The sequence below is a fragment of the Notothenia coriiceps genome, unplaced genomic scaffold, assembly GCF_000735185.1.
Source record: "Notothenia coriiceps isolate Sejong01 unplaced genomic scaffold, NC01 NC01_scaffold00026613, whole genome shotgun sequence".
Lineage (NCBI taxonomy): Eukaryota > Metazoa > Chordata > Actinopteri > Perciformes > Nototheniidae > Notothenia > Notothenia coriiceps.
This window is the reverse complement of record NW_011359314.1, coordinates 376667-388296: the sequence shown is the minus strand read 5'-3', so window position 1 is coordinate 388296 and position 11630 is coordinate 376667. Positions and strand designations below refer to the sequence as shown.

General features: G+C 46.6%; 1 protein-coding gene across 2 annotated transcripts; it reads right to left on the bottom strand.

The window, feature by feature from the left end:
• Positions 1 to 2197: 2197 nt before the first annotated feature.
• Positions 2198 to 11259, bottom strand: per1b (period circadian clock 1b). 2 transcript variants are annotated; one of them, XM_010784889.1, is made up of 19 exons: positions 10308 to 11259; positions 9891 to 10144; positions 9557 to 9678; positions 9250 to 9451; positions 8942 to 9136; positions 8505 to 8583; positions 8283 to 8389; positions 7968 to 8121; positions 7468 to 7732; positions 7245 to 7353; positions 6922 to 7081; positions 6723 to 6826; positions 6297 to 6446; positions 5389 to 5706; positions 4525 to 5294; positions 4270 to 4432; positions 3923 to 4136; positions 3658 to 3808; positions 2198 to 3566 (listed from the first exon to the last, which is right to left on the bottom strand). In XM_010784889.1, exons 1-19 carry the CDS (start codon positions 10733 to 10735, stop codon positions 3288 to 3290), a joined length of 4224 nt encoding a protein of 1407 aa, XP_010783191.1. In that variant the 5' UTR covers positions 10736 to 11259; the 3' UTR covers positions 2198 to 3287. The 2 variants fall into 2 exon arrangements, with proteins under 2 accessions (XP_010783191.1, XP_010783192.1); XM_010784890.1 differs by lacking the exon at positions 6297 to 6446 and having other exon boundaries at positions 10308 to 11258.
• Positions 11260 to 11630: the final 371 nt, after the last annotated feature.

Below are 11630 nucleotides of genomic sequence, written 5' to 3'. Positions count from 1 at the left end.
CCTGCTGTCCTCAGAGGTTAGGGAAAGCAAGAGAGGAGAAAAAGAGGAAGGAGGCAAAATCAGAGTAGGGGCGTGGAGAGAAGCAAGGTTGAAAAGGAGGAGGGAGGAGAGGAGCGATGGGTGAGGAGGAGGAGGAGGAGGTGTGTTATGGAATGAAGGAGAAGAAACGAAAGGGGGAATACATGTGTTTTTGGAAAGGACAGAAGGCTGTTTGATACAGGTTAACAAGGACAACATTAATTACACTATCCCATGGCCAAAAGCAATGTATACTATGTACAGTTCAGAGTACAGTGGGCTTGTTATGCTCCTGCTCTGTGTTGTTGTTTAACTGGGAAGTGGAATATATCGGGAGTATGTTTCTGCAGATGTGTGCTGATGGACAGAGTACCACTGTTTAGTGTGTGTGTGTTTAAGTATTCACTGCACCTATTCACAAGCATCTGCATGTCAGTCTGTCAGTCTGTGAGTTGGTTGGTTGGTTGGTTGGTTGGTTGGTTGGTTGGTTGGTTGGCTGGCTGGCTGGCTGGCTGGCTGGCTGGCTGGTTGGTTGGTTGGTTGGTTGGTTGGTTGGTTGGTTGGTTGGTTGGTTGGTTGGTTGGTTGGTTGGTTGGCTGGTTGGCTGGCTGGCTGGCTGGTTGGCTGGTTGGTTGGCTGGTTGGTTGGTTGGTCCACCACTTGGGCCCATACAGATATATCACAAAAACCACAGGATGGTTTGTCGTAAAAATGTGCTCAGATGTTCATGGTCCCCAGAGGATGAATCTGAATGAGTTTATGGGTCCACTGACCTTGCCTCTAGCGTCAGAATTTCCTCTTATCCTATGAAATATACTGTATATCTACTCAAGTAGGCCTATGGATTGACAAGATCTTGAACGTTCATGGTCCTGAAAAGATTAATTCTACGGTGTTAAAACACAACGCAACACAAGACGTTTCTGATGTAGACTGTGTGTAAGAAGTGGACACTGTGATGTCACTTATTAGTTTTGTACAATGATGGCACCCGCCATATTGGTTTTTCACCATCGCCATCTTGTTTTTTGCAAACAGAAACGACAAAAGAGGGTGAAGCTTATAATGGAGCGTTAATGGTTCTAATTGTTTTTTTTGGTAAGAACATTTTGAATGGACTACAACTGAATCCCACCATGAAAGGGTTAAAGTTGTAAGAAAAAGCCGTGAATAACTCTAACCCAAACCACAGATTGTAACAAATTGTCAATCAACATTTTTTGAAAATTATGTGAAGTGACATTTTTGTTGCTTCCTGTTTGAATACAACTAGACTTTGGAGTTCCTCTCAATTTTACTCAAGTGCCACCACAATAAGGTTGGCATTTCTAGTTTTGCCATGACATTTGTTACATTCATGCCCCCCCCCCCCCCTTATCAAAATGTCAGGAGATCATTACAAGTTTGCTTACGTGTCTCATCCTATCAGTGGCCGACTGTCTTTGTGTGTTTTTCTCTCTATTTAGAATTGTTATTGCGATCTTACATGGTAGTTGTTGCCCCCTGTAAATGCTTGGATTCGTTAATTAAACTGAATTTGTCTGTGATGCAGATACTTAGTGATAAAACCAAAGACATTCCTATGAATCTGAGCTGCTTTGTGTTACCTTTTAGATGCTGTAAACCATTGCCAGCACATTGGGAGTTAATTTGAAGCCAATTAAAATACTGCTTTTTGAAAGCTACCTTGGGAAATAAACCCATTTACTCTGCAATTGAGGGTTATTATGTTGATTATATTCCTTTCACAGTAGTGGAAATTCTGTGCAGTTGGCTTGTATAGTAAACATGAAAGACATTTTCTGAATCCTACTGAATCCTAATTTTGTTGAAAGTTGTTTTATTTTAGACTTTCAGTGAGCTAGTTTATTAACATCAGCTCTCTCACAAAATGACCCACGTATATCACAATCATTTCTGTCATTGTCATAATGATGAAGTGAACGAGGGCATGTCTTTGTCTTTTTTAAGCTGCGGTGACCACTCCGGGTAAAAACCACAGCTGAATAGAGCGAGACTGTGGTTCGCTGAGGAAAGCAGCAGCCATGATCCGCTCTCTGCTTCCAGCTCATTCAGGACATATCCAGGCCAACGGCAACAAAACACCCAACGACTAAAACAGACTGCAAAGAGATGTAATCATAAAACTAAAACTGCAGTAAAAAAATAAATACAAATCTTCACATTTTTCCAGTCGTTTTATTGTCTTTTTTCGTACAAATAATGTCACAAAAATATTTAGAAACTCTTGCGAACACCACTGACTGAAGCAAAAAGGATATCACATGACCAGAACAGTGTCACGGAGAGAGCGATAGGGACAGAGAGGAAAACACATAGTTAACATTCCAACCTCTCGAGACTTTTTAGAGAGAAACGTCGTCCACTTCTTCTTACCACCGTGTGCAAGCGCTTGCTACACAGGAACTCTCCCTTTCCAGGATTCAGAGCTCCTTTTAGGAAATGCTGTCATCATTTCTCAGAGAGATATTGCCCATTTCTCACTGTGGGGATGTCACCCCTATGCACATACTAATACCCGGCAGAGGAGAGATCTTAAAGTCCAAGTCAGTCTCCTGGCGATTGCCACGCTGTCCCACAAATTCAACAAGTGTCACAAGAAACACCATCTCTGTTTAAAGACTGAACAGGACACACTCTTTAAGACATTTATCCTATCACAATTCGCAGTGGCAGATAGTATAAAAATATACACATTGTTTACAAAATACACTGGTTGTCGCTCTATATTTTTTTCAAGGCTAACTTTTTACATTAAAAAATGGGACAAAAGGAACTCTTTGAGTGAAACAGGATTGGATTAGGATTCCAGACCAAAAAACATTCAACAAGAACAAAAGTCTCAGAGCTCCCTTCTTTTCCGTCGAGGGCATTGCACATCCATCGATACGTAAAGGCGCCTTTTTGATACACATTCATCTTTAGTCCTTTCTGACTATTTTACAGCTTAAATAAATATGTCAAGATCAAGGAAAGTGCTCATGTCCTGTGGTTCCCAAGGCATTGCAATATGCAGTCTTACGACGTGCGTGTTGTGCTGTCATCTTCATGAAGAATGAACTAGTGTCCTGTCCAGCAGTAACGGAAGTTGTCTCGATCAGTGTGCATCTTTTTCTCCTCCCATTTGAACAACTTAACTCTGTGTAGTGATTTTTTTTATTTGGGCACAGGAAGTTCGGGAAGGTGCATGTCTTCTGCCCATCGGCGCGGAAACGTCTTGATAGTGTTCATCATCTTTGGCCACCTCCTCAGTGAGTCATTTGAGACCTTTCTTTCACAGCTTCTGAGGCCGCTCTCGGCGCCTCGGCTGTCGTTTCCTGGTTTCTGGCTTGCGCTTTGGTTCTTTTGTCTTCTTCCTCTTCCTCTGGGTGAGCTTCATCCATGGCTGTCTCTGAAGGAACTGGAAGGCCATTGCCGGCACCATCTCCTTGAGCTTTTAGCGCGCTGCACATCTCCATCTCGTGAATCACAACATCGAACGGAGCAGTGGGACGCTCAGAAGTGGGGGACTTGCAGCCTGTGCAGCCCTAAAAGAAAGACAGAAAGACATTGTTACCAATCATTTCTACATGGTGTTGGATCCAAACACTACTGTATAGCTCAGGGTTGTGTGCTTACAGAGATGTTGATGGCTCGGGGCAGGCGTCCTGTGCGGATCCAGGGGTGAACCTGGCTCAGCTCCCTCTTCTGGTCCTCGCTGAAGCGTGGCTGCTGTTTCTGCATGTTCCTCAACGCCTCGCGGTCTTCTCGCAGCACAGTCTCGATGTCTCTGTTGAGCGGGAACAAAGAAAAATAGTCAATATAAGTCAGTGTATTAAATCACAGCAGGTGTCAAACTGTGAATAAGCTGTTGAGTTTGGGCACATTTTGCCCAGCGTCGTACCTGACAGGCAGCTGATAGTTCATCATGACCTTGTCGTCGGTGTTGGCCATCAGGAGCCAGATGGGGTCCTGCAGGACACACTTGATGAACTGCTCCTCTCCACCATCTCCACCCGCACTGCTGCTGCCCCCTGCTGGCTGCTTTCGGGAATGATCGTTCTCTGATGAGTCGATGCTACCAAAGTACTTGCTGGTGTGGCTGCCCTGGCTGCTGCCTGAATGGAGAAAAAAGGAGTACACTAGTCAACAAAATGATTTCCGTTTGCAGTACATGCTTCAAGACATGCATTCTGAAACTTTTTACATCAATTTTGGTAACCTCTGAGATGGTCAATTAAGATTGCTCACTCATGCCACTGGTGCCAAAAGAGCTGCAGCCGTTGGAGCCGGAACCAGAGCCTGAGCCGGAGGACCCTGAGCCAGAGCCTGAGCGAGCGTCTTCCTGCGGCAGCATGTCCAGCAGGTCGCTGGAGGTGGACATGGCATCGTTGTTGGACTCATTAGCCTCACCCTAATGGGGAAGAAAAGGTTAGAAAAAATATTCCAAGACACAATTTAAATGATATCATATGCAAAGGTTTCTAAAGCCTATAGTGTCCTTACATTCTCATTCTCCTTGGAAGTTTCATCAGAGCTCCTCTGATTGGCTGAGCTCTGACCGGTCGTTGCCCCCTGAACAGAGGGCGGGGCTTGCTGTGATGCTGCCAGCGCCGTGGTGACCTCCAGCCGGTTGCTCGTTGTTTCCTCCAGCTGCAACAGGTTGAGAGGCGAGGAGCATCTGGACTGGAAGAGGGGGGACTCTGGGGGGATCTGGCTGTAGGACTGGGGGGTGCTGCTGCGGGACGGGACTGGCACTGGGTTGGAAATAATGGTGGGGACGACTTGGGTGGGGTATGTGAAGTTAGGGTTGAAGAAGTGTCCGGGGTTGGGGGCCGGCTGAGAGATGGGGGTTCCCATCTGGGGGAACATGTAGTTGGGCAGAACGAGGGCCACCATGGGAGGAACCATCTGGGCGGGGGGGAAACGGGATGGATCTGGAACGGGTAAGGTTTGTGCCATTGGTGGGTAGACGGGGTAGATCGGAAGCATTCCAGGAGCGAAAGGCGCTGCAGGAATACTGGCCTGGGAGACGACAGATGGCCAGGAGGAGGAGTTTGTCGGGGGTCCGATGGGCATGTTGAGAGGCATGGTGAGAGGCATGGTGAGAGGCATGAGAGCGGTGCTGGTTCGGGGGTCATGGCGCCTCCCACTGAGGCGCAGAGAGCTGTGCTGCTCAGACGACTCCTGGTGCTTCAGTCTCTTCCCGCCTCGACCTCGCCGGTGGCTGGTGCTGCTGCCGGCGGCCGCGGGGTAATCCCGGGAACAACGCACTCCTGGGAGAGAGAAGAAGACGCTCAATGTTAGCAATTTTAACTAAATTAACAATGACTGTGTAATAAACACATGACAGAGGGTTAGTGTTAGTACCTCGCGACAGAGGGTTGGCAGCCGGGTTCTGACAGTGCAGAGTGGACGAAGCCGTCTGATCGAAAACACGCAGCTTGCTGAGGTCCTTGAAGCGGTCGAGGAACACCTGCTCCTCCTGCTGGGTGTGGGCGGATAGCACCTCCTTTGTGAGCCCCATACGGCCCCCTCCTCCTAAACTGCCACTTCTCCGTCTGTACCTCTCTAGCTGAGAGGCTTGAGGGGGAGGGAGAGGAGTAAAGGCGATGGCTGTGAGAGGCGTCGCTGTTGATGTAGACGGAGCAGGAGTGGGAGTAGTGGGTGCCTCCTCCATGATGACGTCTGTGATCATGGGAGAAACGATGAGGGGTGTTAACACAGTCAAGTGAGGCGATGTGACTTCTGAAAAAACAACATCTTCTGACAAATGAAAAGTTAAATACATCAAATACAATGGTGGATACAGCCACACTTGGTCTGGTACGACCATTAGCTTATGATGGCTAATGTTAGCAGACTTAAGTCAAAGACAGTAGCAGATATGCAGTAGTGTGTTAAATGGCTATGTGGTCACTTTGCAAAGACAAAAAAGATAGCAGAAACTGGAACAAAAAGAAAAAAGCAAACAGCAGAAGAGACGACAAACAGGAAATGAAGATAAATGAACCAAAAGGAGAAACAAAGGCAGTTTTAACCATGCGACGACAGGTTTCTGCTACATCATACTTTTTGGTCAATGTCTTTGCAAAACAAGAAAGGAAGGCAAAAATAATAATGAAAAGAAAGAATCTCAAATGAAAAGCTAAATCATATCGAAGGCTATTAAAGGAAATTCAAGGCATGCAACGACTCCGTATCGTTATATGAAAGAAACAAGCTGCTGAGTGACCAGGCTGCAGGGTTCAGAGAGTGTGAGTGTTGAGGATTCCCACCTGACTCAGGAGGCTTCTTGTCTCCCACATGCACGATGGTGCTGCTGAAGCTACACTGCGACGTGACTGAGGCTACACTCTCGGCCTTTGTGGCCATGGTCAGGGGAGGCAGAGGAGGTGGTTCACTTACAAGGTTAACTGAACCACCTGCTGAGGAAAACAAGTCCAACAAGTTGCTGTAAGTGATCGTGTATCGTCCACAAAAGCACAGACAAGACACACCAACAGAGCATGCTTCATCTTAATCAAGGAGGCGGTTCACAAGACAAAACCAAAATCCAATTCAACAACAAAAAGATGTTCCATAGGTAATTGTGTCGGTAAATACACACTGACCAAAAGGAAATGAACTTAAATAAGTGGATCAGAGTATTTAAGTTAAAACACCAAACTACACACCAACATAATGAGGCAAAAGAAAAATACCTGTGTTGTAGGCGCCATCTTGCTGCTTGTCCTCGTCAGACGTGTAGGAGGAAGAGCCACACTTCCTTTTGACCGTGTTAGGAATGTTACAGCCGTCCAAGTACCTGCGTAGAGTAAGAGAGATGTTGGATTAGTGAAGTCCTAGCCCCTAAAGAAATGCTAAGATACAAACAGAATGGCTTCGTGCTTGCACACACACCTTATGATGCTGTCCAGACAGTTGATCTGCTGGTAGGAGTAGCCAGTAGGAGGCTCCTTTGGCACGAGGGGAGCAGGGAGCAAAGCTTTGGGGGGTATCGTCATGTCGGCGATCAAGCCTCTGATTGGGTCGCTGCTGATTGCTCTGATGCTTGTTGCGCCTGGACGGAGAAAAGAGAGGAACAGGAAGCATTTCAATGGAGTCTTTTTGACGTTACATGTGAGGAATATTACTTGGAACCCCATCAACGAAAAGCCACAGTTTGATTACTGTCCCTTTTTTGAGTTCCAACCCTATACTGTGTAACGGTGCTTTTAATGTACCTGTGCTGCTGGTTTTCCTGGGTAGTGGCCTGTGACGAGACTCGATGAAAACCTGCTGTCCGTTGGTCTTGACCATATGGACATCTTTACAGATCTGCTGGAAAGTCATCTAGAAAAACAACGGCACCAAACACGTTAGACGGACATTCATCTAACATTTTATTTCATTCACTCTGAGACAAACATGTAGCTACATCTAGAAGCCCTAGCTGCTCAGACTCACAGGTTTGCGCAGAGCGACGGCAGCTTTGTCGATGGCGGGGCCGTTGCTGTCGCTGGACGAGGCGGCGCTGAGGTGCTGCTGGTGGGAGCGCCGGGAGCCTCGGGAGCCGCTGGAGCCCAGCGAGCTGTAGCCCTGGGAGCTGCCGCTGTGCACCGGCTGCACCAGGAGCCGGTGGATCTGCTCGCTCAGCTGCACCACGTCGGGGGTGGTGGTCCAAGTCTCGCAGCCCTGAGGTGCCGTGAACATGTCTTCATTCAGAGGGCTCCTGGAGACGGGGAAAGAGAACATCTTAGCACACTAGGAAGACACCTGAGTGTAGATGTTGCTATGGGAGGGGTTGAGCTTTGGTCTTTTAACAAACAGTCTATTATAAGATTCTTAATCTCTATGAATGTCACAATCAACCATATTTCCTTTCATTCACTTTCCTTTGTTAATACTTTTAATATCGAAGGCTCTTGGAAGTTTCTTTTTTAAATTGAGTGAATTATTGAGCTTACGTTCTGACTTTGTGGCGCCCTACGATGAATGCCACCTTCCGGCTCCAGGGGTTGACAAAGGACGACCAGCTGGTGTCGATGGTCACATATTCCCCGTTTCGGGTACACATCCTCAAAGGCGAATAGTCAAACGGCTGCCCTGCAAACTGAAGGACTGAAGAGACAAAAGTGCAGACATGTATGAGGATAAAATACTAAAACTGATCATTTCTGGAAGCCGCAACGACTTGAAGATTTAGAGACCTAACTCAGTCATATAAGTGTATGACCAATGTGAGCAGAAGTTACAGTATGTGCGGTGCTAAATAAACTCACTCTTCTCATGTATAGCCACCATGATGTGCCTGTCTTCAGGGTGAATGTAGAGCAGGATGGGGGTTCCCACCAAGTCCTGAGGCAGGTATCCTAGCAATGGCACTGCCCTGCAAACACAAAATGTATTTACACACACTGTTAATACGATGTTTGATTACATCCTCGATTAACAGATCAGCGTACAATTCAATAATCACAGATGGAAAGTGATGAATAACGGACCTCTCGTCAATTTCCTGGAAGATGCAGCTCGGAGTGTGACTTGTAGTGAAGATCCTCTTGTCTGGAGGGATACGAGGAGCTGAGAGGAAGAGAGGAAGAAGAGATAACAGATGAGAAATAAGTACATAAGACTATACATATAATAAAAAGCCTTAACTGCTATTTAGACCCAATCATTTGGTGTCTATGATATAATCCATATTCAGAGGAGAATGGTTTTCAAGGTGTCTGCTATTGTTCTCTTCTCTCCCACACACAGATCATTTCAAGATTCAGTTTAACTAGTTTTAAATTACACAGCGAGTAATGATCATCATCATGTGGAGAGCTGCTCAATTGAAAATTACACATTTTATGCAAGAAGAATCCGTTTTAAGCTTCACATACGTTGTGACTTTAGCTAGAGTAGAGAGTAGCTGTAGTAAAATGACTAATACCTTCGTATCCGGAGTGGACCCTCTCGGCGATGAGCAGGCAGCAGGGCTGTGGCTCAGAGTCGTCTGAGTCTCTGATGGTGAGCTGGTACGGCGTGAGGCGGAACGGGTAGTAGCACATCTCGCCGCCATGCGTCCGGTCGGCACTTATCCGGCAGAACATGGACTTCTCCTGAGTGCAGTCCACTGGAGCAGAAGCTGAGAGGAAAGAGAGTTGGAGAGCGAGTCAGACATTGAGCATCGTTTCTGTCTGGAATCACAACTATTTTCATATCCCTTTTTACCAAAATGTGATCTTTTTTTCCGCTCACCTGACCCGATGCAAGAGGCCCAGTTTGGCAGACGGCAGGGTGCTGTACCGCTGTAGAAAGTGCTGACGTCCTGCGGGGCCAAAAGTTCAGAGAACATCGCCCCCTGGAGACGTTCGGGCATAGTGCGCAACAGGGAAGAGCCCTGAGGCGATACGTACACCACCTTCCCTGACAGGAATGACACGCCCATGGTGAAAGTGTCCTGAAAGGAAAATCGTAGGAGGAAAGCTTAGAATAAAATCCCTTTAAACAAATACTTTTCATTAGATAAACTTCTTGAGTGCTGGAGTATTTGATATGAACGTACTGTGTTTTTGAGTGTGTACTCTGATGTGATGTTGTCAAGCTCCTCAATAGTGAAGGCCGACAGGTCCAGACTGCAGCCCTGACACTCCTCTACGCTCCACTGGTGATAGTACTCCTTGTTGGCTGTAAAAAAATCACAATACATTTGTCAGGATGGGTATTGAAGAGTATATAGGTAAAGAATTGTTTTATATTGTAGTAAGCCTAATGCAAATGGCAGAAACTAAAACATTATAGCTTCAAGAGTTATTCAAAAAAGACTTAAAAACATCGAGCACCACAAAAAGGTCACATTTGCATTTTTAAGAAGCTACAAACAAAAAGACCCCCCTCACCTCGGACTTGTTTGACACACTGCAGTGCGTATTTGAGTGCGTTTAGGGTGCTGGTGTGACCCTTGGCCTTGCGCTCCGTTGGTAGGCGGAGCTTCAGCTCCTTGATGGCCTTCATCAGATCCTTCTGGGTCTGCACCCTCGCCGACTGGTTGCTGCTGCAGCCCGAGGTGGAGGGGGGGTCGTGCTCAGAGCTGGTGGACAGCAGGCTGTAGGCCAGGGAGCTGCTGGGAGGAGAGAGGCTCTGGGAGTTGGTACTGGGGAAGAAGAGACAGAGATGATTACGGTGAGTTTGACATGCTGGATCAGATGTGTAATTAGCATGTGTTAGCAAGTGATGCAAGAAGAGCCTTTTGGCATAAAGACTGTTGCTATGGATATTTTTTCAAATGTTATTTTTGTCACTTCTCTTTCTCTTACCTCTTGTTGCTCTCAGTGTTTTCCAGCATCATGCCAGAGTCCTTTCCATTGGACGAGCTGTGGGAGCTGCGTACGGACTGGCGCCCGCGCGACGCGCCGTCTCTCTCCATCCCGCCTTCGCTCTCCCTCTCCCCAGAGTCGTTTCCGCTGGAGTGTCCGTCCATATCATCTGAGTTGGGCCCCCTACGGTCTCGGGACGAGCCTCCAGACGCCGACCCCACACTGGGAGATGAGCCGCCAGTTGAGCCGCCTCTATTTCCACTCCCGTGCTCCTGAGAGGAGCCATTAGCGCTGGGCTTAACGCTGCTCGCTTTCAGAGAGTTTAACCCTTCTGATTCTGCTTCCTGTTCATTTTCTTTCTCGTCGGCCCTTGCCACTCGCCCTCTAGGGCTGCTGCTGGGCAATGAATTAGAGTTGTCATAACTCATACTAGAGTAGGATGAGGCTGGAGCAGCTTTTTTGAAGGTGTCAGCAAAGGTGAAAACAGCAATAACTAACTTATTGGCCTGTCGTTAACAGAGAAACTCATTGTTTTTGGTGCAAAACAAACGGTAAATCAGAGAGTTTGGGCCCTCCCTTTAAGGTTTTTAAAAAGTGCAGATGTTCAAATGGTCGTAATCATTTAGCAAATGACCAAAAAGCGAAGGCTGCCCTTCAAAAACTGTGCAATTATCTTGAAAGGTCACTCAAGTGACGCAGATAAGAGATGAATTTCTGTTTACGAAACCGCCTTGGCAACTGGGCTCCAACAGATGGGATGAGAGATTGTGAGGGAGAGTGGGAGAACAGCTCTTGGTGAGAGCTGAGAACACTCTGTATCTCGTCTTCTTGCCTCTTCAGAGATGTGATGCTTCAGATGAAGGTCATCTGAGATTGTGGAGAAAGGACATAGATGCAAAGAGAAAATAATTAGTCAAATTAGCTGCATGAGGACAAAATGTTTGTAATGTTCAAGTCCTACAGCTATGAAGAGACAAAATGGAGCGCTTATGATGAGTTTATCTTGTTGGCCTCAAAGCTTCAAAGGTGGCCATGGGCCGCTGTCACAGCCTTGGTTTGGAAAATGTATGTTTTTCAGAAGTGTTTGTGGTTGTTGTGGCCGCATAGAGCCTCAGCTGTTAGCATTTTTTTACTCAGATTATCTCCAATAAAAACACCACCCCATCTTAAACACAAAATGACAATAATCCCAATTAGCATGCAGCAAGTGCGTATGCATTTAAATTTAGCACAGGTGTACAAGTGCTAATGACGAAATGACATTTGTTAATCGCCAAAGCTTAATCCAATTTCACCCAGAGGACAGTCACAACAGAACACCAG

Bases quoted from the DNA above. Each gene is read 5' to 3' on its own strand.
- per1b (XM_010784889.1), bottom strand. From the start codon at position 10,735: ATGAGTTATGACAACTCTAATTCATTGCCCAGCAGCAGCCCTAGAGGG. The intron at 7,082-7,244 runs GTACATTAAAAG...TTCTCCGTCCAG, and splicing joins CAGGAAAACCAGCAGCACAG to GCGCAACAAGCATCAGAGCA. The intron at 4,137-4,269 runs GTGAGCAATCTT...TTCTCCATTCAG, and splicing joins TTTTGGCACCAGTGGCATGA to GCAGCAGCCAGGGCAGCCAC.